This window comes from Capra hircus, chromosome 25, assembly GCF_001704415.2.
Source record: "Capra hircus breed San Clemente chromosome 25, ASM170441v1, whole genome shotgun sequence".
In the NCBI taxonomy this organism is placed as follows: Eukaryota; Metazoa; Chordata; class Mammalia; order Artiodactyla; family Bovidae; genus Capra; species Capra hircus.
In genome coordinates, this window is record NC_030832.1 from 38,868,561 (window position 1) to 38,894,206 (window position 25,646).

Sequence of the window (25,646 nt, forward strand, 5' to 3'; positions counted from 1 at the left end):
GATAAGAAACCTTGTGTTAATCATTTGCCCAAGGTCCCAGAGCTGAGGGGTGGGGCTGCAAAGCCATAGTATTCGTGGCCCCCCAAAATTGGCCCCACTGAAGACATCCCAGTACATCAAGCAGGAGGCAGAGGTGAGTCCAGAAAGGCAAGGCAAGACCCTTCTTCCTGTGCCTGAGGTGGGCAGTGGCCGCCCCACGCCCTCTGCCTGCCTGGCACTCTCTGGTCACCTGATTTCCGCTCACTCCCCCCAAGCCCCCAGGCTCTGCTCTCACTAACATGGTCCTGCTCCCCTCTTCCTTCAAAACCCCATCACCCTTTCCAGCCCTGCACCCCCATCAGGACTGTCAGCCAAGCAAGCCGCTGAGGCTTCTAAACTTGTCTTTACTACAGGCTTTCCGCTCCCCCATCACCGAAGTCTGAACTACTAATAGAGCAAACTTCCTTTCTCTTGGTCTGTTTCTTACCAACTTTGGCGTATCTTCTGCTTTCTCTGAGTTGAGGCTGTATTAGGACCGTTCACTTTCCTTAGCACGAGAGGGGCTCGAATTCTCTGGGCCCAGGCTCCCAGCTCGGTCCTGTCCCTTCCTCCGCCCTCCCCGCCCACCGCTCACCGGCTCGGGTCCTCGGAGGCCGAGGAAGAGCCGAACCTGGCCGTCAGGCCAGCCGCGGCGCAAAGAGGGCCGCACGCCTGGGACCCCGGGACCCCTGGAGGCACTCACCTCGGTGGACACCCAGAGAGGATCCGGCCGGGACAGTGGCAGCAAGGCGTCCGGACCGGGCGGTCTCCAGGCAACCACGGGCCCCGCCCCGCCCCGATCTTAAAGGGGCCGCGGCACGTGCTTCGCCCTTCAGCTGCTGCTGCTGCTGCTAAGTGGCTTCAGTCGTATCCGACTGTGTGCGACCCCATAGACAGCAGCCCACCAGGCTCCCCCGTCCCTGGGATTCTCCAGACAAGAACACTGGAGAGAAAGTAGTAATCTGGAACCCAAGTGACCTGGGTTTTCCCTCCTCTGCTAATTGCCCTGAGGCCTCTCAGCCTGTATCTTCTCCTTAACACAAGGCTAACTCAGGAACTCAGTTGTTACTCTTTCATAACTGCCATAAACAAGTTACCCCAAACTTACTGGCTTAAAGCAACACAGATTTATCATCTCACAGTTTTGGGAGAAGTCCAGAAGGAACGGGTCCCTTTGGCAGCTCCAGGGAGAATCTTCATATTTCTAGAAGTCACCTTCCTCCATCTTTGAAATCAGCATCATTTCTCTCGGGCACAGCTGGGGAAAATTCTCCATTTTTTAGAAGACGTGGGCTAGACTGGGCCACAGAACCAACCCAGGGCATGCCACCCCCATCCCACCACCCTTACACCCGGCAGAGCCCCTTTGGCCACCTAGAGCAAGTATTCAGGGGTTCTGGGATTAGTACAGAGGGCTTCTGGGGAAGGCCTCCCTCCCTCTCGAACCCCAGTTTGCAGAGTTCTTGCAAATATTAAATGAGACCTTTCAGGTCCACCAGCATAGCGCTTACATGAGTGACAATAATTATTACTTGACTGTCTCCTCACACCTAAGGACTTCTAAGTCTGTAAAGGGAAGGAAGCCCACTGTCTGGGCAGAAAAGTGAAGAGCAGGGTTAGGGTGGAAGGTCCACCAACCGCCATCTGGACCCAGCAGAGGGCATGCTTACTTCCATTTCGGGCAGAGTTCAAACAGGACGAGATTCTGTGAAAAACTGACAACAGACTAGGGATTCTCCCTCCAGCACAGTCAGTAACTAGAGCATCTTGCAGTCCACACGCCAAGGAAATCAAATCACAGCATCAAAGTTACAGAAAAATCAGAATCTTTTATTTCCCCTTGCTTACAAAGTCTTTGGGCTTCCCAGGTGGCTCAGTGGTAAAGAATCCACCTGCCAAGCAGGAGATGCAGGGGACTTGGATTTGATCCCTGGGTCTGGAAGATCCCCTAGAGAAGGATATGGCAACCCACTCCAGTATTCTTGGACAGAGGAGCCTGGCAGGCCACAATCCATGGGGTCACAAAGAGTTGGACACGACTGAGCAACTGAGCACGCACAACAGTCTTTGCCACTCTGGCTGCAGCAGGGAACATTTAAAAAGAGAGATCCAGGAGCTCCCTGTCGGTTCAGAGGTTAGGATCCTGGGCTTTCACCGCGGTGGTCCAGGTTTAACCCCCGAAAACCTCGCGACACTGCCAAGAACAAAACAAAAATTACAACAACAAACAGAGAGACCCCGATCCACCGGCTCAACTTCTTCCAGCTGGACAGAGAATCCCCCTTGGGTTTTCTAGGATTCTTTTCTAAATTTAATATGCAGCAGGGTTCAGAATGACTAGCTCCAAAGAACCGTAACGTTAACTTTATGAAGTGAAACCATTAGGAATTGAATCATCGTTAAGGGCTGAAAGTTACAGACCAAAATACGTCAGGCCACAGCAGAGGTCCCAGTGACTTCTAAAGTGCTCTATTTCTGTAAAATAGACTCTTGCCTCTATACACACAGGCTCGCATTTACATGCAAAACAAAAAGAGTATTGCAAGCAGTGCTCCAGGTGGATCAAAAAGTCGAGATCATTTCTAATTGGATCTGATGCCTTCGGAAGGAGCAGCTGCCTTTAGAAACAAACCCCCAAAACGGCTCGTTAAAGCCCTGCCTTGCAAAACACCTGTAATACGATCAAAAGTTGTCTAAAACGAGAAGCGCCGTCAGCTCTGAGAAATGACATCCAGGTTGGCAATGTGTCTCATGGTGGGCCTTCCGTGGGGACAGTTCCAGGGATGGTCCATCTCCCCCATGTGTGTGATGAGCTTCTTCATCTCACTTGTGTTAAGAGGGGTTCCAATCATCACCTGTGTGTGAGACATGATGGCTTCAGTTAAAGCTTTACTGGTCTGGGTTAGAACAGCCACACTTCAGACATCCCTAGCAGCTCAGACGGTAAAGAATACGCCTGCCAGGTGAGAGACCTGGGTTCAATCCCTGGGTGGGGAAGATCCCCTGGAGGAGGGCATGACAACCCACGCCAGTATTCTTGCTGGAGAATCCCCCATGGGCAGAGGAGCCTGGTGGGCTACATACAGTCCATGGAATCACAAAGAGTTGGACACAACTGAGCGACTAAGCACAGCATAGCCATTCCTCAGAAGCAGTGTTCTCTACAGAGCCTGGACAAGACTTTGTCTTGTGTTCCTGCAAAAGTCCTGTCTGGAAGAACCCTGCCCTCTAGGGGCCCAGCCCTCGGGACCCTTTGTGAAATCCAGCCCCTCCGTGGCTCCCTCCTGGTGGCACATCCTTGAGAGAGCTGTGGCCCACTCCCGTCCAGGACCAACCAGTCTCACCAGTTCCACCAGCACCCATAGCCCCGCTGCCATGACCTCCCACCCTGGCAACCGCAGTGGTCTAACAGGTCTCCCTGCACCCCCAACCCCATCATCCCTTCAACCCATCCTCCACTCAAGGCGGTGATTCCTCTTTAAAGTCTGTCAGGAGCTTCCCCCGTGTCGCAGTAGATAGGAGTCCGTCTGCCAAAGCAGGGGCCGTGGGTGCGATCCCTGGGCCCGGAAGATCCCACACGCCACAGGGCCTCTCAGCCCCTGCGCCACGACTGGGCCTGAGCTCTAGAGCCTGGGAGCCACAGCTGCTGAAGCCTGTGCACCCAGAGCCAGCGAGCCGAAACCACGGCGCCGGCGTGCCGCAAGCGCCGAAGCCTGGGCGTCGACAGCCCGTGCTCCACGACAGGGCAAGCCGCTGCAGTGAGGAGGCCCCGCTCTCCACAACCAGACAAAGCTGGCACACAGCAACGACGACCCAGCTCAACCAAAAGACCAAAACCCCGCAGCCACCCCCAACCCTTATAAATGACCGAGTGCACCGCGTGACGTGGCCCTCACTGGCCTTTGCACCCCCATCTTCGAGCAAGCAGCCCTTCCTCCCTGACTCCAGCCTCACAGACACCCCTGCTCTCTTGCACAAGCCCATAAAGCAAGTACCTGCCTCAGGCCTTTGGCACTGGCCGCGCCCTCTACCTGGCACACGCTTCCCACAGGCGTTTGCGTGTCTCAGGGCCCCTCTCCCTCAGGCTGCCGCTCAAATGTCCCTGCCTGCCCTCAGTGGAACAGCTTGCCCATCTGTCCTCTGCAGCACCGTGGGGAGGCGACTTCAGTTGGGTGCTCAGGGAGGGCAGGAAGGCACCAGGCAGGCGAGGAAGGCATGTGGAACAGGGCATACAGATACAGGGCTTGTGGCAAGAAGCAGATAAAGCTGGCATGCCTAGAACCAAGGGCAGGACATGGGCCCCTGGGTGCAGAGGAGACAGCCCCCAGTCTGCGCTGTGTGGGGACAGCAGCGGGGCCCTGCCAGTGTCGGGGGGCAGCAGCCAGAAAACACACACTGCGGGCCCTGGGGGTCCCTGCAAAACACATGCTGACCGCAGGGCCTCCGGACAACCTCTCACAGGGTCAAGAACTGGCAGCACCTACTCCTTCTCCACCAGGATCATTAATACCCCTCAGGTCCACAGATGAACAACGAGGACAAACGGCTGACTACGCGGGATTGCTGGAGGTGCTGGGAGGACGCTGCCTGGGGGATGCAGTAATTGTGGGTCAGGGCGGCCTTGCAGGGCTCAGGGTTATGCTGGCTGAGGACAACAGGACCCTCTAGGCACACGGCCCAGGGTGACCATCGCCCACACTTAACGGGGCTGTACGCGGCTGAACCGAGGACTCCTGAGCTGGAGCAGACCGCTGGGGGCGCTGCGGGCGAGCATTCCTTACTCACAGACTTGCGACAGGCTCTGGAGGCAAACATCTGCCGGACGCGGGAGGGCCGGCACATGACCCCGGGGCTGTCGCTCAGCATGAAGAGCAGCTCGTCTATGTCCTGGGGTCCAAAGGTCCAGTTCTTACTGGTTGGCAAGGAAATCAACTTGGCTCTTTCAGTGACTGGTGCTGAAAGAAGAGAATCCGGGGGAAAAGCCATCATTTGAAAAATTCATTTCAATTGGGTGCTACTTGTCAGGAACATCTGAAAGACAGGGTGCATGCAAAGCCCTCTGGGAGGAAGCCCGTCCATCTCTAAAAAGCACACTGTGCAGGGCCTCAGAGAGCGTTCTCGGCTCCACAAGGACGCAATCCTACCTTCTAAGTAATAACTTACCGTGTTCGTCAATAACAAAGTCAAAGCCATTCTTCCTGAATATTTCCAGATTTTCTATTAGAATTGCTTCATTGACAGCCGTTAGGCTGAGAGTCTGAGGTCTGAAAAACAGAGACCCAAACTAGATCTTGAAGGCTCTAAGACAGAAATGAAATTAAGACAATTTTGTGATGTATTCAAACATAAATAACATGCTTTCAGCTGTGAACCTCTCCTGTCACAAAGTTCCATTTCCTTTTTCAAAAAAATTATTTTTTTGGCCACGCCTCAGGGCATGTGGGATCTTAGCTCCCCAATAAAGGACTGAACCCCGTCCCCCTTGCAGTGGAAGTGCAGAGTTCTAACCACTGGACCGCTGGGGAAGTCCTAAGCATTTCCTTTTAATTCCCACTTTGTTTTTTTTTTAAGATCTCCTTAGAAGTCAGAGTTAACTCCAAAAGTAGTTTGTTTCCTCAATCTGCCATCCCACCCCAATGACTTTTTTTTTTTTTAACAATAACAATATAATCTAAAAAGGCTATTTTTCTTCCTCATAATAAAGACAGTTTGAAAACTTGGCTTCGGTCATGATAGACATTTGAAAACAGAGGAAATGACATCTCTTCCACTATCCTGCTCCTTCTTCTGCCTGCATCCTTCATCCAGCCATCTCTCCTTCCAGCGATCCACCCATCTCTCCGCCTGGGTTTATAGAAACCACTAAAAGACAGGAGCTGTAAAGGTGAGCAAACACAGACCTGTTCTCTGCTCTCATGGAACAGTCTAGTGGGGAAAAAAGACACTGATGGAACAGTCACACAAACAAACTATAATTACAAACTACAGAGAGAATCAGAAAGAAGAGACACTCAGAGACTTAGGAGCACGGAACACGTGAGACTTGGCCTGGAGAGTGGGGGCGGGGTTGGTCACAGAGGGCTTCTCTGAGGAAGTGACCTTTGGGCTGAGATCTGGGGGTGAGAAGCAGTTACCAAGTGATGGAGGTAACAAGTGCTCTACGCAACAGTCTGTGCAAAGGCCCTAGAATGGACCACGGTGTTCCCAGAGCCACACACAGAGATCTGATTCCTTCCGCTTGATGGCCAGGGAGGAATTCATCAGGCCTGTTGAGGGAACACAAAGGATGGCCAGGGTGGCTCAAGCGTAGAGAAGACGGGAAGAGGGCTTAGGACAGCTGAGAGGTCGTGAGGGCCAAGCGAGGCAAGGCCTGGTAGGAAAGGAGGCAGCTGTGGTCTTTACCCTTTCATCCCGAAGTGTGGTCCACCGGGAACCCACCGTGGCCTGGGATTATCCAGGTCAACTTGAAATGCCACTAACAAGACTGTAATTATGCAAAATGGCTAAAAACTAAATGGCCTCTGTGAGAGGGATAGGAGTAACTCAGTATTCTAAAGTGGCTCAGTCACTGTCTTTACTGCTCCTACTGAAAATAAAGGTAATTAGACCATTCTGCGGGAGACGGAGGAAAGAGAGTACTCAGCAGGTAAAGCGGGTAAGGGCTCCAGCTCAGAGACGGCTTCAGCAGTAACTTCTTCATGCTGGGATCTGCTGCTGCTGGGATCTGAGCTGATTACATAGTTTAAATTTCCCAAATGAAAACCCATGACCTCTCCTTACGACTCTACTAAAGACTTCTGGTTTACGTGCTACACAACCAAACCGCCTTGTAAAGTGGTCAGTGTAAAACATTCAATTTGGCTAAATAGAGAGAAATACCAAATTCTGTAGTGACTAATTACTGGAATTGCTCTAGTAGCTGAGGACAGACACACAGCCACCGCTGACCTGAACACATGACATGAAGTGAAGTGTTAAGTTGCTCAGTCATGCCCGATGCTTTGCGACCCCATGGACTGCAGCCCCCCAGGCTCCTCTGTCCGTGCCATTTTCCAGGCAAGAGTACTGGAGTGGGTAGCCATTTCCTTCTCCAGAGGACCCACATACTCTAAATAGACATACTATAAACTGTCCTTCATCAAAAGGATTTCCAAGCCAACCAGTGATGGGCATTTTCGAATAGCTCAAAAGGTGTGATCGTTAAAGAACCTATCAGCTGTGTAACCTCGGGCAAGTGATTAAACCTGTGTGCGTCTTCAGTGTTATCACCTGTGAGACGGTGGTACTACACAGTAACTATTTCAAAGGGCTGTGAGGATTAAATGCAAAATTTTCAACAGTGCCTGGCACAAAATAAGCACTACATAAAGGGCAGGTATGACTATTAACATGCAAAACGTTGTAAAATCTGCTTTAAGGATATTTAGGACCCCAAAATATAGATAAATAAAGATTTGTTGTTTGCCAAGTAGTATCTGACTCTCTATGACCTCCCCCTGCAGCCTGCCAGGCTCCTCTGTCGATGGGGTTCTCCAGGCAAGAACACTGGAGTGGGCTGCCATTTCCTCCTCCAGGGGATAGTCTCAGACCAGGGACCAAACCAGAGTCTCCTGCCTTGGCAGGCAGATTCTTTACCACCGAGCCACCAGGCAAGCCAGAGATAAAGACAGAAGACACACCTATAAGCTAAGTCTGGGATGTGAAATGACACTGAATTCTGAGCACTGAGATGCACTTACGCTATAAGCCTTTGACCCTGGAGAACAGTGTGCTGTTGAAGCATCTCGAAGTTGTATTTCTCGTCCGTGGCATGCTGGTCCACTATGAAGATATCTGCATTCAGCTTGGTGATGATAAACCCCAAGTTAAACTGGCCAATGATTTCCATTTCTGCAAACATCGTTTTGCTGTGTGTAGAAAATATCAATTAGAAAAGTTTGGGTTTTTTTGGGGGGGGGGGGCACACTGCAAAGCCTGTGGGATCTTAGTTCTCCCACCAGTGATTAAACCAGGGCTGAGTCCTAACTCCTGGACTGCTAGGGAATTCTTATGTTAGAAGACATTTTAAAAGATTCTTTCTCTAATTAAAAAAAAAAATACAAAAACACGAAGTCCCTAATAATCATACTTTCTAAAGATAACATTACTTATTCAGGCTTTCATCTAACTGCCCTGTGACTTAGTCACTAAATTATTGATTTGGTGCATATGCTTCCAGACCTTTGTCTGTACATTGTTTAAAATAAATGGAATCAATTCTTCATACTCCAAGCACTTAACAGTGCATCTCAGACATTGTAGGAAGACAGGGCATGACAGAAAGCAAGGGGGAAGCCGCTGCTCCCACTTGGTCTTGCAGAGTCCCTCCAGCGCCCCCTGCTGATTATGTATAACAGTGCACCAAGAGAAAGGCTGGCTTTTAGGGTCCAGCCTCCAGGACTGCAACTGAACACCAATCAGGATCGCAAAAGCGGGGCTAAGCGGGGATTTGGAACAGAGAGGCAACTGGTATAATCTGCAGAAATACCAACTCCCTGGATCCAACTGCTCTTTCAGGAACTGTCTGAGTCAGCTCTGGTTCCCCAGGCATATTCCCCACAGGAAAAACCTGTGCCAGCCTGAAGACCCTGGTCTCTTCATGTCTTTGGCAGGGGTATCTCCCGACATAAACCAGAACTAGAACCTAGCATCTGGGTTCAAGAAACAAAGCTTTACAGCTTGGTGTGTGCTCAGCTGTGTCCAAATCCTTGCGACTCCATGGACTGCAGCCAGCCAGGCTCCTCTGTCCCTAGAATTTTCTCTGTCCAAATATTTTTAAAACAAATGATAAGAAAAGTACAAGTTAAATATTTTGGCCTTCCCTGGTGGCTCAGTGGTGAAGAATCCTCCTGGCAATATAGGAGATACAGGTTTGATCCCTGATCCGGGAAGATCGCACATACCTCGGCACAACTGAGTCTGTGCTCCAGGGCCTGGGAGCTGCAACTACTGAACCCTGCTCGCCCCAGAGCCCGTGCTCTGCGACAAGAAGCCACTGCAGAGAGAAGCCCGCAGACTCCAACTAGAGCAGCCCCTGCTTGCCACGAGAGAAAGTCTACAGGGCAATGGAGACCCAGCACAATAAATTAAATATTTCAAGAGAATTCATCATTTTTTAAGAATCACAAGGTTAGACATGATTATTGTCAAGAAAAGTAGCAGTGACTAGTGGTTTTTTTAATCTGTATTACGGATATTTTACTTTAAACTGCTTTTACTTAACCTTATCTGATACCATCTTCTTGAAATCATAGCTTTGGTAATTCTCCCTCATACATATTAAATGGAACGATGGAAAATAGCAATAATGTTCCCCAAAGGTGCCCTGAATTCAATCAGGGAGAAGTCACCATGGGCTGAAAACCTCCAGGAAGGGGAATGAAACGGGGGTCAAGAACGCTTTGATTGATTTGGACCAAATCTGTTTGAAATATAAGGAAAAAAATTCCTGCAAGGTTTCAGGTTGCAGAACTGCATGATAGGAGTTCTTTAAAGAAAATTGTTACCTGATCTCTTTTCTTAGTTCGTCTTCTGCTGCTTGATTTTCTCCAGGACAAATCTTTGCCCGAAACTTCCTATAATTCTGCTGACTTTCTTGTTGCTGTTCTTGCTGACACAACTGCTTTATTCGTTTGGCTAAAGAACTCATGGAAAAATCAAGGGGCACTATTTTCTTGTTAATTTTCACAGCTACATCCACCTCGGACGCTGCCGCACTCTGGGTTTTCACCGACTCTGGAAGGACATCGGGATTTAAAGGAGTCCCTTCGTTTTTAAAACGCTTTGCGTTTGGGGATGAGAGCTTCGCGGGCTGTGGCAAGACTCCAGATGCAGAGCCGCTTTCTTCTTGGTTTACCTGGCACTTTGAGCCTGAAAGATGATGGTCAGTTTCAGGTAACTTTTCCCGAGACTCCACATTTTCTTGGGAAAATCTGTCTTCGGGGGAGCTTGCCACCCGGTCAGTGCTGGGGTGGCCGCTCGTCTCGGGGGTGCTGGATGCCTCCTCGGAGCCAGCAGATGCACTGCCATGCCCCGAGTCCTCCTCTGTCTCCACTCTGCCCATCAAGTCATGGGGCCCCTGAGCAGAAGTCCTCCCTTCCTCCCCAGGTTCAGAGATGCGCTTCCGGGAGCAGGGGGGCCCCAAAGCTCTAGGAAACTGGGCACTGCTTTTCTGTCTCGGAGAAACCCGCCTCGGATCAGTGGCCTTCGGACCCCGGGACTTGTTCTCAGCCGAGTGACGAAGGGAAAAGGCTTCTCTCAGCCTGGAAATGGTCACTACCCTTTTCTCTTCTCCAGGAGTCCTTAATGGGGCAGGATTATCCTTTTCTGGCTCAGGCTTCTCCATCTCTGCCGAAGGCCTCTTTATTAAGTGACCTAAGTAGATGCGAACAGAGAAGGGCATCAGAGGCTGTGCAGAAATGGAATTATTGTTGCTCAGTCGCTAAGTTGTGTCCGACTCTTTTGCAACCCCATGGACTGAATCCCAAGGCTCTTCTGTCCATGGGATTCTCCAGGCAAGAATACTGGAGTAGGTTGCCAAGCCCTCCTCCAGGGGATCTTCCCAACCTAGGCACTGCACCGTCTTCTGCATGGGCAGGCGGATTCTTTAATGCTGAGCCAGCAGGGAAGCCCATGCAGAAGTGGAATAAGGGGATATTTTTACATGAACATGAACTTTGCACAAGAGGAGCTCTGTACGGCTGATCCAAGGTATGAAAGCAGTGCTACATGAACCAGGAAGGAGACACGAATTAAAACCACAATGTGATACGGCTATATACTCTTCAGAACAGCTAAATTAAAAAAAAAAAATGCTTACAAGGTTGAGGATCCAATGGGATGCTTAAATACTGCTGGTGGTGGGGACATTGGTACAACCACTTTGTAAAACTCTCTAGGACAAGTCTCATCTCGACGTGCCACTCAGTGATGAACACACAGGGGATGTAAAGGCAAATGGCAAAGTAAGAACCTCCCCCCAAATTCCCTCCTCCATAAGAAATAGGAGAAAATGGCAAAAATTATCAGAATCAACTTGTTCAGAACTCTGGAAATGGACAAAAGACTTGCCAAAATCAGGGCACATTTACTGAAAGAGAAGGGGTGAGTCTTGGTAATAACGGACCCCTGTGTGGTAACAGAGGCAGCTGTGTCTCTTTTTACCCAGATTACCTTAAAATCTGCAGCAACATGCTTTCTAGGGTGACACATCCTCTCTGTCTAAAAAGGGAGATTTTCTTTCATGCCAAAAACACACTTCACCTCCAAAAAAACTGAGGACAGTACCAGGACAGTACCAGGACAGCTGCAGGTTATAGAAGCCATTTACACGCTGGTGTTTTTCTTACCTTCCACATCCAGCAGCGGCTGCTGGCTGACCTGGAGTTTGTTAACATCACTCTCGAACATTCCTATCAAAGATGTCTTTAAAACTGCCAACAAAAGCTTCTCCTCTTGCAGTAAAATTTGCCTTTTATCTGGAGTAACGTTAATGTCGACACATTCTAAAGCAAAATAGAAAAGATGCTGATTAAGTCCACCTTAAGCAAACAGATGAACTACACAAGCACTTGAGTAGGGAAATTACAAAAGGAAAAAAAAAGCACATAAACCCATGAAAAGATAGGTTAAAACTGCTAACTAAAATGTCATTTTTATCACCTACTGAATCTGCTTAAAACTTATCCCTAGTACGTTGTTGATAGATGTATAAACTGGTATAACAGGATCACATTCACTGACCCAGTGATTCTACTTTTAGGAATTTATCTTAAAGAAACAATTAAAGATATAGATAATGATTTATCTGTAAAAAAAGAATTTAAATTCCCCAAAGCTGAAAACAACTAAAATAAGTACGGACATAAAAGTTCACAAATCAAGATACATCCACACACCGAAATACAATACAGCTATTAATATTAGAATCGCGTTTCTGAAAAGAAATGTTTACCTCTAAGGTTAAAGAGCACAATACAAAATTATCCAAAATTATTTTCCCATTCCAAAAAATATGGAGATATATATATATATACACTAGGCTTCCCTGGTGGCTCAGATGGTAAAGCGTCTGCCTACAATGTGGGAGACCCAGGTTCAATCCCTGGGTCAGGAAGATCTCCTAGAGAAGGAAATGGCAACTCACTTCAATATTTTTGCCTGGAAAATCCCATGGATGGAGGAGCCTGGTGGGCTACCGTCCAAGGGGTCACAAAGAGTCGGACAAACGACTGACTTCACTTCACTTTCACCACTAGGTATATATATTTTTAAGGTGTACACTTATATATTTCTAAGCATCTAGACATCCTGGAATGTGAAGTCAAGCGGGCCTTAGAAAGCATCACTACGAACAAAGCTAGTGGAGGTGATGGAATTCCTATTGAGCTATTTCAAATCCTTAAAGATGATGCTGTGAAAGTGCTGCACTCAATATGCCAGCAAATTTGGAAAACTCAGCAGTGGTCACAGGACTGGAAAAGGTTAGTTTTCATTCCAATCCCAAAGAAAGGCAATGCCAAAGAATGCTCAAACTACCGCACAATTGCACTCATCTCACATGCTAGTAAAGTTATGCTCAAAATTCTCCAAGCCAGGCTTCAGCAATATGTGAACCGTGAACTTCCTGATGTTCAAGCTGGTTTTAGAAAAGGCAGAGGAACCAGAGAACAAATTGCCAACATCTGCTGGATCATGGAAAAACCAAAAGAGTTCCAGAAAAACACCTATTTCTGCTTTATTGACTATGCCAAAGCCTTGGACTGTGTGGATCATAACAAACTGTGGAAAATTCTGAAAGAGATGGGAATACCAGACCACCTGACCTGCCTCTTGAGAAATCTGTATGCAGGTCAGGAAGCAACAGTTAGAACTGGACGTGGAAAAACAGACTGGTTTCAAATAGGAAAAGGAGTACGTCAAGGCTGTATATTGTCACCCTGCTTATTTAACTTATATGCAGAGCACATCATGAGAAACGCTGGACTGGAAGAACAAGCTGGAATCAAGATTGCCAGGAGAAATATGAATAACCTCAGATATACAGATGACACCATCCTTATGGCAGAAAGTGAAGAAAGCCTCTTGATGAAAGTGAAAGAGGAGAGTGAAAAAGCTGGCTTAAAGCTCACCATTTAGAAAACTAAGATCATGGCATCCGGTCCCGTCACTTCATGGGAAATAGATGGGGAAACAGTGGAAACAGTGTCAGACTTTATTTTTTTGGGCTCCAAAATCACTGCAGATGGTGACTGCAGCCATTAAATTAAAAGACGCTTACTCCTTGGAAGAAAAGTTATGACCAACCTAGATAGCATATTCAAAAGCAGAGACATTACTTTGCTGACTAAGGTCTGTCTAGTCAAGGCTATGGTTTTTCCAGTGGTCATGTATGGATGTGAGAGTTGGACTGTGAAGAAGGCTGAGCGCCGAAGAATTGATGCTTTTGAACTGTGGTGTTGGAGAAGACTCTTGAGAGTCCCTTGGACTGCAAGGAGATCCAACCAGTCCATTCTGAAGGAGATCAGCCCTGGGATTTCTTTGGAAGGAATGATGCTAAAGCTGAAACTCCAGTACTTTGGCCACCTCATGCGAAGACTTGACTCATTGTAAAAGACTCTGATGCTGGGAGGGATTGGGGGCAGGAGGAAAAGGGGACGACAGAGGATGAGATGGCTGGATGGCATCACTGACTCAATGGACGTGAGTCTGAGTGAACTCTGGGAGTTGGTGATGGACAGGGAGGCCTGGTGTGCTGCGATTCATGGGGTCGCAAAGAGTTGGGCACGACTGAGCGACTGAACTCAACTGAACAGAAGCATCTAGAAAAAACACTGGGTAACAATAAACCATAATAACAGCTATCAGAAGAAAAATACCTAGATGAAATGGATTATTTTCAAAATCAGGGAAAACATTTAGTCGACTTTCTCCCTTGGCAGACATGAAAAAGTCACATTTTCCTAATAACACAATCAACAAAGTTCCAAGAAACAAGCAGGAAAGCCTGTATAAAAAAACGTCTAAAATAAAATACTTTTTAAATTTTAAAATTTTTTTAGTTTACAAAAATGTATATAGCCATTAACTGTTCTATAAAAATTTTCCAGTCATATCTGAGCTTTATAATTTCATTTTATTCTTTCAGGAGTAAGTCACCAATTTTACTGAAACCTCAGCAGAACTTACCAGAATCAACAGAAATATTAAGAACAACAAATGGGTACTGATGTCGATTATACATGTGATAGACCTCATTCACAAGTCTGGAAACCTACACAAAAAAACAAAGATTAGAAAAGAAAATGTTTCTTTCCCCAGTGTTCTAACAACACTCTAACCAACTATTAAAAGGTACATTTTTAACAGCTCTCTTGAGGTAGAGTTGGCCTACAACAAATTGAACTTAAAGTGTACAACTTGGTAAGTTCTGACATATATATACACGTTCAAATGTATCCCCACAATCAAGCTAATGAAGATACCAATCACCTCAAAAAGGTTTCCTCTTGCCCCTCCAAGGGGTATTTTTAAGCACAGATTCATAAAACTGAATCTTTTTTCCAATATGAAGGTGCTCTTGAAGAGATGTCAGTAAAATGTGATGTAGTTTAAATGCTCATAAAATACATTCACATGTACATAAAAGTGTATTTATACGATTTTATAATGAGACTATCAAATGGCATTACAGATAGGCCATAAAAATCACACTCATTATAATACAGTTCAAAAATTTAGAAGCTGAATCATATCTGGTTGATAGTAGTAATTTGGAGGAATTCTCTGCCTAGTGGTTAAGACCATCCTTTCATTGCTGAGGGTATAGGTTCAGTCCCTGGCTGAGGAACAAAGATCCCACCAGCCACGTGGCACAACAAAAAACAAACCAAGAAGTAATTGTGAACGATCACTGGAAAACAGAAACTATTACTGAGGGATAATGTTGCTGAAGATAAAAAGTCAAAACTGATCATTAACAAATGCTATAATCATATCAAGATGATCAGTTTTAGTTTGAAGCAGAAGCAATCTGGGCCTTATTTTCCTGGAAAATGGATAAAACAAAGAGAAAATACAGAGGCACATGCAGGTGGACTGTTCTACACCAAAGAGCCTAGATAATAGTGAATGTTTTAAAATACTTATTGTCTTCTAATAGTGATAATTTTTATGATAATAAATATATTGGTTATTAATATATGTCCATATGTATGCACACATACCCACATATATAACTGAAACCAGTGTATGGTACATATTTTTACAGGTATGCCAACAAAGGTCCGTCTAGTCAAGGCTATGGTTTTTCCAGTGGTCGTGTATGGATGTGAGAGTTGGACTATAAAGAAAGCTGAGCGCTGAAAAATTGATGCTTTTAAAGAACTGTGGTGTTGGAGAAGACTCTTGAGAGTCCCTTGGACTGCAAGGAGATCCAACCAGTCCATCCTAAAGGAGATCAGTCCTGGGTGTTCACTGGAAGGACTGATGTTGAAGCTGAAACTCCAATACTTTGGTCACCTGATACAAAGAGCTGATTCATTTGAAAAGACCCTGATGCTGGGAAAGATTGAGGGCAGGAGTAGACAGGGGCAACAAAGGATGAGATGGCTGGATGGCATCACTGACTCAATGGACATGGGTTTGGGTGGACTCCGGGAGTTGGTGATGGACAAGGGAGGCCTGGCATGCTGCGGTTCATGGGGTCACAAAGAGCTGGACACGACTGAGCGACTGAACTGAACTGAAAATAAGATAATTTATACATAACCAACAAGGACCTACTATATAGCACAGGGAACTCTACTCAATATTCTGTAATAATCTAAATGGGAAAAGAATTTGAAAAAGAATAGATATATGTTATGTGTATAGCTGAACCACTCTGCTGTACACCTAAAATACAACACTACACTCCAATGTAAAATAAAAATCTTTTTTAAAAGAAAGAAACTAATAGCGAGACATTCTAAAAATATTTTTTAAATGACAATGATATAGCATTGTTGGTTTAAATAATATATTTGCATTAAAACATGTTTTTACAATAACACCAATTAGAAGAATGAAAGAAAAGACAATTTACTCATGTTTTTGAGTCAGAGTCTCAAGTTCCACATAAATTGCCTGTGTCAGAAAATGTTATTTAATTAAAAATAAAATTAAAAGTGAAAGCTAAAAGAAAAAAAAACCTAATCGTCCCAAATCTTGAAATACCTTTGCTGGGTCACAAGGCCGCCGATTGATAAAGAAAAACTGTCTGTCCGTTGAACTTCTTCCCACGCCATGAGCACAGTGCGAAATAAAACCTGAGATACTGTTCAATGTTAACACCATTAGGACAAGATTTCAGAGTGGAAAGGATCAGACACATATCACTCAGCACATTCTCAAAGTAAAGACTAAAAACATAATCCCCGGCGACAAGCTGACAGGTATTAACATTTCAGGTAATGTGTGTCTGTGCTCTATTCTGGTGAATCATGAAAGGAACACAGACCCTCTGGAATGTCCCAAGGTCCCATTACTGACAAATCCACCATGGTTAACTCAGCGGTTTCAAAACAGATTCATTTCGGCTCTCACTTTCCCTACTAAGTCCTCGGCCTCCACATAAGGAGCAGGTCTCACCCCACATTCACATTCTAGAACCTTCGTGCAGTCCCCAACGAGCTGTCCACGGAGCCCAGGGACCTGAATCCAGGCTCTTTGCCCACATTCTCCTTCCTTTTAAAATCTGTTCTCAGTCAGCAAACTTCTATCAACTAACGCACTGGTTACGGGCTTATTTCACCTGAGATCTACCCCTGGGATATCTGAGTTTCTGTAAGACTGATACTGTAACATAAAAAGGTGAATCTTCATCTTTAATTTCAGGCATAAGCCAAAGGCAAGTGGACGGATGGTAAACAGTATGGGCTGTCACAAGGCCAACCCTATTTATGGAAAAGTGTCTGTATTTTTCTTACACTAAAAGTAAGGATGCTGGGGGACTTCCCTAAGATCCAGAGTGTGGGGTCTCAGCCACTGGACCACTGGAAGAGGCCCGGGCTCAATCCCTGGTTGGGGAATTAGATCCCACATGCCACAACTGAGAGTTTGCATGCTGCAACTGAGAATAAATAAATGAAGGAGCCTGCAAGCCACAATTAAAGATCCTGCGTGCCGCAACTAAGACCCTAGTACAGCCAAGCGGGTAAATCATTATTTAAAAAATGATGACAGCGGGTAAATCATTATTTAAAAAATGATGACGACGACGATGGATTAGACTCTGAGTAAGGCACCAGTGAAAATAAACTCAGCCTCTACCCCTCTCTGCCAGATCCCAAGAAAACAAAACATATACATAATTTAACAGTTATCCTACTTGTTCACTAGACAGACCCTCTTCTACAAGGGCTAACTCAACAGGAAACCCCCTAAAATGTACCAGTTACCCAGAACACTGTTTGCATTTAGGACCTGACTCCTTCATATAAACCTGCTTCCTCAGCAATCATACTGCCTACAGTTTTACGATGGACATAAGAAACTATAAACTTTAAAAGCATGATCTTTTAAAAACAAAACCAAGAAAAAAAAAATCTCAAAAAAAAATGATGGTAATTTTCTGGGCAGCAATCTACTTACCAAAACAGGTTATGCAGAGCCTGGGAACAGCTCAGCCCATATTCTTCGCAGATGGAGTCACTAGGGGGCAGCTGCACAAAGGGGATGAGGCTTTGCAACTGAAAGAAGTCAAGGTTCATGGTGATTTCATGACCAAGTGAGAACTTCAACTTCCCAACTTCAGAAAGGAAGCTATAACGAGAGTTTTGTGTTTTCCTTCATAGCCAAGCTATCCATATTAAGAGAACAAAGAATATCAACAGTGGCTTTCTGAAGTTTTAGAGTATTTCTGATTTATTAGCGAAGTGAAACACTTGGGGCTCCTACTCATCCATTATCAATACATTGCCCACAAGGACTTCCCTGGTGGGGGACTGGTTAAGAATCTGCCCTGCAATGCAGGGGATGTGGGTTCGAGCGCTGGTCGGGGAACTAGCATCCCACGTGCCTCAGAGCAACTAAGCACTCGAGCCAAACTTCCTGAGCCAGAACGCTACAAGTGGAGAGTCCGTGGGCCACACAAGGGAGACCCCACATGCCACAGAGACCTGACACAGTCAAATAAATGTTAAAAAATTATATGCCGACCCCATGGACAGCAGCACACCAGGTTCTCCTGTCCTTCACTATCTCCCAGAGTTTGCTCAAATTCGTGTGCCTCGAGTCAGTGATGCTATCTAACCATCTCATCTTCTGCCACCCCCTTCTCCTCTTGCCTTCAAATGTTCTCAGCATCGGGGTCTTTTCCAATGCTCTATTCTATTGAAAAGGAACAAAAGAAACTTGCCATAATCACAAGAGGGAGAAAATGGTTTTATACAACCAGCCACCACTACCTGCTTCTGCCCAAACACCAATCCGATGTTTTCCTTCATGCTGGAGCTTCCGCTGGTGCACACCACAGGCTGCCGCTTGCCCTGCCCAACCTGATTGGTGCAACTTATACGGACGCCCGCTGAAATGATGCAGTATGCCTGTAACACCTGAACCATCTTGGTGAACTCCTGTTGAAAACACACAAACCCAAGGACTCAAGGTTACTTCAGTTTTACAAGAATCGTATGATGTTACACAGCCAACTCAAGGTTCTCATATCATCTTCCAATAACACAAAACAATTTATGAGCTGAATCTCCCAACATGGTATCCAAGAGAAATCAGAGGATAAGGTTCTTTTGTGTGTGTGTGTATGCAATGCCAGCCAATGAAGTAATACCCTTATGGGTACTCTTGTTGTTGTTGAGTCACTAAGTCATATCCGACTTTTTGTGACCCTGTGAGCTGGAGCCTGCCAGGCTCTTCTGTTCCTGGGATTTCCCAGGCAAGAATACTAGATTGGGTTGCCATTTCCTCCTCCAGAGGATAAGGTTCTTAATGACATTTGGCTCCTTTCGAAAATGTCCAAGTTTTCTGCTATAAAAATTGAGACGTACGTTCCCTTTGACGTCAGAATCCTCACTCTGGAAATTTATCCTTGCAAAAGAAAACAGTGGCCTAAACAATCAAAAATGTATTATGAAAATGTTTACTGAGACAATCTGTAGTTGTGAGAAATTCAAAACAATCTAAGCAGGGGCTAATTAATTACAGTATATCCATACAATGGTACCATGATATAGAATAGTATAGTACCAGTCGACCAAAACAGATATCTACAATATACTACATAAAAAGTCAAGGTATTAAACAGTGTATATAATATGATCCTAGTTGTTAAAAAAAAAAAGAAAGAAACATATGTAGAAAGGTTGTATATACACATATGCATTTAAAGTCTAAGGAATACAAACCAGAGTCTGGGAGACAAGCAGAAACACCACCAACTTTCTGCCACACACAATTCCATGTGATTTAAACATTTCATATTCTGTATCACTTGATTTCCTAATATTAATATTTATCTTGAAAACTTTTCTAAGATTTATGAATACATGAGACTAGGAGGAGACTGGAAAGGCAAAGCAAACTGTTAACCATGGTCATCTCTGGCAAGTACGAGTTCTCTTATGCCTATGTTTTTGAGGCACAGATGTGTTTACCATACAATACAAAATAATAATCAAAGTTTTCTCTGTATAAAAAAATGTTTAATTTTTTAAGTTTTTCTATGCTTTGCAAAATTTATAAAAGTTTAAACTAGCACAAATTGCTTTAGAGGTAAAGAAAGCTTTAAGCAGCATATGTTTAAGTAATTTTTTGGATTACAAAAAACATAGATACAAAATAGAAAGGCTCAAGGAAGACAGCAAAAATGATAGCAGATCCAAGAAAAACCACTGGTAGCATTCATGCATCTACTCTCCCAGTCTTTTTTTCTATGCTGATTTAGGCAGTTGCTTTGTTTTTACAAAACTGTAATCATATATATATAGACACACACACACATATACATCCATGGAAAAGGAAATGGCAACCCACTCCAGTATTCTTGCCTGGAAAATTCCATGGACAGAGAAGCCCAGCAGGCTACAGTCCATGGGGTCACAAAAGAGTCAGACACAACTTAGCAACTAAACAGCAACTTACATACATGTGATTACATACATACATATTTACACATACACCTATATACATATATAGACAATTTCTAACTGCTTTTTAAACACAACAGTTATATAATATGCAGCTATTTCATTTTCATTCCAATTCATAAAAGTTATACTGATTCACTATTCAGGGAACCAAGAAAAATTATCTTCTTGAAAAATACAGAGAGGATCAAAAAATGGACTCATTTCCCATACTAGAAAACCTTCTAAACACAGTTTGATGATTCGTTCCAAAAAAAAGAAAAGGATAGGGTCTGGCCAAAAAAAAAAAGAAGAGAAATCATCCGAAAGTTGGGTCTTTTAGGGAAAGAGATGAGCTAAGGACCTCTCCAAATAGTAAAAAATTAGAGGAAGAGAATGAACAGTCGTGCAAACCAGCCTGATTGATTGTGAACTGCGTCTGGTCGCCACACTCTCCAGACTCTGGCGAGTCAGGATTAGATTTACTGTATTTCTTTTTGGCTGCTCTGGGTCTTAGTTACAGCAGGCAGGCTCTTTTAGCTGCAGTGTGTGATCTTTTAGCTGCAGCATGCGGGATCTCGTTCCCTGACCAGGGATCAAGCTTGGGTGCCCCCCCTCCCCAGGCACTGGGGGCATGGCGTCCCAGCCCCTGGACCACCAGGGAAGTCCCTTACCGTACCTTCTTAATATTCCTTTGAAACTCCTTATGGCGCACAGGAAGCGTATAAAATAGCTGCTGCACGCTGACCGTCGTCCCCCTGGGTCGTGGGTAGGGGGTTTTCTGGAGGATTTTTCCATTGTGATCAAACACCAATCGAGTTCCAACCTTCACAGATGTGTGGCAGGTAGAAATAGTCACATCACTGTAAGAAAAAGGGAGCGCAGCACGGTCAGCTAAAGATGCCCAGGTGCTGGACACCACGTGCTCGTTTTCTCACTTCTGTGCTCTCAAAACTCTCCTAAAAAGATGCTGATCCTTCCGAGATCATCAAGAGAGATTAAAGGGGTGAGGAATCGTCATAAAATCTAAAGCTTGGGCCCCAGTAGATAGTGAGAGAGTTCTGTAACTATTTCGTTTTGATAAAAGCCTTGATACTTGCTTTGGTTAAACTGCAAAATAAAAGATCTTAAAACTTCTGAATTCACCAATAAAGATTCATTTCTCTGTTTAGCTATCATACTACTACTCTAACAAAATCTTAGTTGTGCAGCTAAATAAGTGTTTAGCAAATTTTTTCCTCAACATCAAAATAAATTAAAATCAATAGTACATGGCATCTATATTTATCTATATGTTATTTTTTTTAATTTTTATTTATTTATTTGGTGGCACCAGGTCATAGTTGCAGCATTCGGGATCTTTGATCTTTCATTGCAGCACGTGGGATATTTAGTTGAGTGATGTGAGGTCTAGTTCCCTGACCAGAAATGGAACCCAGTCTCAACCAATGGACCACCAAGGAAGTCCCTATGTGACAGCCGCTCAGTTGTGTCCGACTCTTTATGACCCCATGGGCTATACAGTCCGTGGAATTCTCCAGGCCAGAATACTGGAGTGGGTAGTCTATCACTTCTCCAGCGGATCTTCCCCACCCAGGAATTGAACCGGGGTCTCCTGCATTGCAGGCAGGATTCTTTACCAACTGAACTATCAGGGAGGCCTAGCTATGTTACTTTTAAATTGAGAAGTTTCTGCTTTAACAGGGATAACAATAGTTTTACAATATTATATACTATTTGCTTTATTTCATTCATTCATTGCTTCCATTTCAGAAATATTACCACTTAGGTTGACAGTATGATAAAACAGAACACAGAAGCTAGAAGTTGAGAATATTCCTATGGAAAAGTGAAAAAAAAATGATTCTAATCAGACTTCTCAATTTTCAGAGAGATTTTTAGAAGGGGTAAAGTTAGAGGATAAAAACACTGCATCACCTCAGTGCACAGAGTGAGCTCAGAGCTTCCCCTCGAAAGCCAAAAGTTTCAACCTGAGTGAGGTCAGCAAACTCCTGAATCTTCGAAGTGTGATGTTTCAGAGCTGAGAAAGAGGTGAAGAGTCTAAGTCCAAGATATTGCAAATGATAGAGCAATGAACACACAGAGTACCCACCCAAGTGACTGGTTTTAAAAGCTGTTTTTGTGTTTCCTAAGACAGTGTTACCCCAAGTTCTCAAGTATTGGGCCCAAATATTTTAAAATAGGATTAGCAAAGTACCACTTACTTAAGCCTTCAAAATTTGCTTCTTCTACCCCACATCCGTTGTCTGAAACTTCGATGAGCTCCACTCCATACTCTTTAAGCCTGAGATCTAAAAAGGTTAAAGTACTGACTTCTTAAATTGATCGACATGAAGAGACTTTCGAGTGAAAGACAATAGTTATAACTTACAAAATGCAACTCTGAGTCCTAACTGTATTTATTTAAATACACTACTGTCTTCTTGTGTATTTTATTCTTTAAAGTCCTTCTTGGCTGTTTACTAGCCCAGATAAAGTAGTTTCTTTTTTTTTTTTTCCCTCTTTCCTTCAAGACGATAATTTTAACACAGCCTTCAAGAGAACAGGTTCTGGAATCAGACTCCCGGGGGTCAGATTTACTAGCTAAAGCTCAAAAAAGGCAATTCCTTATGCCTTAATCACCTCTTTTGTAAAATGGAGATAATTATTGCAATAGTAATCCCCAATCTCATAAGATTACTCTGCAGACTAAATGTTACCTACACAGTTCTTAGCACAATGGCTGCCTGGCACATAGTAAGAATACAATAAAAGTTAACTATTATTATGATTACTACCTAGCCAAGTACTAGGCACATAATAGGTGCTAAATTTATGTTTAAAAAAATAACAATTTCTCAGCATATCAATGATTGTCTTGCTACAGTCTTATTTTTTATGCTTAAATAATAACTTCACAGCATATCAATGAGCATCTTACTGTTTCTTGAATAAAACAGCATAAGCTGATTATTTCTTGTGGCTTAAAAGTCTCCCAAACTTACCAATACTAGTTGCACCGGCATCCACACTATTTTCTACCAACTCCTTCACAGCAGTGCTTAGACCAAGTACCACTTGCCCAGAACAAATCTGATGGACTGACTTCCGATCGATAGGTTTGATGGCCTTAGCAAGTTCTGAACTAAAGAAACCAGTTACAAGAGACAAAGCAAGTAGGCAATTATATATTTTCATCCTGGTTTGAACTGTGGGAAACAATTCATCTCTGTTAACAGTTAACTGGTCTAATCCATCCATTACATTAATATATCCAGTAATTATATTCATAAATATAAATGTTGGTCTACAATCCTTAAACATGTCAAAAATTTTCTGAATGGATACGTCAAGTAAAATAGATATTTAAAATCGAATTATACTGGGATCTAGATGGGGAAGACACATGTCCCCCTCAAGCTATGGGTCAATAAACACTTACAATAGGACCTTCTTTCTTGAAAACTGAAAGCAACATTTCCCCACAATTTGAAAAACCAAAAGTTTGCTGGGAAATCCAGTGTTCATGTCAAAATCAAAATCATCCCAGAAATCAGGTACCAGTTGGATAACTATTCCTAACGTTGCCTTCAAATACCCACTCCAGGGGCTTCCCTGGTGGTCTAGCAGTTAAGTATCCACCTTGCAGTAGGGGACATAGGTTCAATTCCTGGTTGAGGAACTAAGAGCCCACATCCCACAGAGCAACTAAGCCTGAGAGCTATAACTAGAGAGTCTGTATGCTCAACAAAAGATCCTGCCTGCCACAATGAAGACCAAAGGGAGCCAAAAAAAAAAAAAAAATCCCCACTCTGAATCCAGGCTGCCAGCTCTTGTCTTGGCAAAGCCCCTCAGAGTCATGACTGTACCGCCTTTCAGAATTTTCCAAAAGGTTTGTCTGTTTTCTCTCTACTTCAATTAATCCCCCATGATACCACCAGTTACTTTAGAAACCACAAAACTCATCAAATAATTTTACTTTTTCAAGAACTCGCTAGCACCACACTGTGTGCCACGTGTGTGTACTGTCATGTCTCACTCTTTGCGACCCCATGGGCTGTAGCCCACCAGGCTCCTCTCTCCAGGAATTATCCAGGCACAAATATTGGGTTGCCATTTCCTCCCACGGGGCTTCCTCCTCACCCAGGGATCAAACCCACATCTCTTAGGCCTCCTACACTGGCAGGTAGACTTTTTTTTTTACCACTACTTGTCACCTGGACACAGTATATCCTCGGTGATAAACTGAAAGTCACTCAGTCGTGTCCGACTCTTTGCAACCCCATGGACTGTGTAGTCCATGGAATTCTCCAAGCCAGAATACTGGGGGGGCATTGCCTTTCCCTTCTCCAGGGGATCGTCCTGACCCAGGAATCGAACCCAGGTTTCCCGCATTGCGGGCGGGTTCTTTAACCGCTGAGCCACCAAGGAAGCCCAAGAATAAGGGAGTGGGTAGCCTATCCCTTCTCCAGGGGGGAATCTCCCAGATCCAGGAATCAAACCCGGGTCTCCTGCATTGCAGGCAGCTTCTTTAGCAACTGAGCCATCAGGGAAGCCCATATCCGCGGTAAATCCTTGTCAAAAAAAAAAAAAATCCTTCCTCTTCATTTTACCTTGCAAAAAATTCTACTCAAGTTTGTCTTAAATGTAAAAACTGCAGACGAGACCACATAAAATGGAAAAAAGTACCTCTAAAAATAAGTTGATTTGGCAGGACATCCTATACGGGCCCAGCCTTGACATTTGGGGGAGATACAACATTTAAACAAACACAGAAAATCTGGGATCACGAATCTGACAACTATGCAGCAACGCTAGCCGAAGATCTGCTAACCCCGAATTCGGTGTCTCTGCGGGTAACCGTGTACTCGAGGAGATACGGAAGCACCGCGTCCTTTAAAACTGTGCGGCTATGCAAATTCGCACGTCTTGAAGCCGCCCCTAAAACAACCCTCAATTTAAAAAGAGAGAGAGCGCGCGCAACCAGTTAACAAGGAAAATAATTCTGTCTACTGGGATTTCAAGTTCCGGGTTCAGGTCCGCGGATGAGTGGCAGCGTCCGGAGAGGGGGCCGAATTCCCCGCGGACCCCGACCTCAAAGTGAACCCACAGGGCGGCGGGTGTGGGGCGCACTGAGGAGCCCGCTCCGGGGTCTCCGTGTCGCCAGCTCGTTCTGCGCCGCAGTCACTTTCCCCTTCGTTCCAAAGGCCTGGAACGCCGTGGGCCTTAGCCAGGGCGACCGCGAGAGAACCCTGCAAGCTCGGCTCACCTCGGCCCGTCAGCTCGCTCCATGGATGCAGAGCCTGAGGCGGGACTCGGAGCCGTTCGCGCCGCCGCTCCCGCGGCCGCCCGGCCGCCCATTGGCTGCTTCCCACACAGTGCCCTGCCCACTTCCGGATAAGGCAGCGAACGCTTCCCACAGCTTCTTCTCGCTGATTGGTGGTGTCAAAGGTCGAGTCCGTGACGTCG

General features: G+C 45.0%; 1 protein-coding gene across 1 annotated transcript; it reads right to left on the minus strand.

The window, feature by feature from the left end:
- PMS2 (PMS1 homolog 2, mismatch repair system component) lies at positions 1,828-25,622 on the minus strand. The gene is made up of 16 exons (XM_005697892.3): positions 25,447-25,622; positions 23,183-23,322; positions 22,403-22,489; positions 22,116-22,218; positions 20,857-21,040; positions 18,504-18,671; positions 17,689-17,786; positions 16,273-16,372; positions 14,245-14,329; positions 11,406-11,561; positions 9,564-10,431; positions 7,758-7,925; positions 5,182-5,282; positions 4,804-4,973; positions 2,690-2,873; positions 1,828-2,212 (listed from the first exon to the last, which is right to left on the minus strand). Exons 1-15 carry the CDS (start codon positions 25,536-25,538, stop codon positions 2,730-2,732), a joined length of 2,664 nt encoding a protein of 887 aa, XP_005697949.2. The 5' UTR covers positions 25,539-25,622; the 3' UTR covers positions 1,828-2,212; positions 2,690-2,729.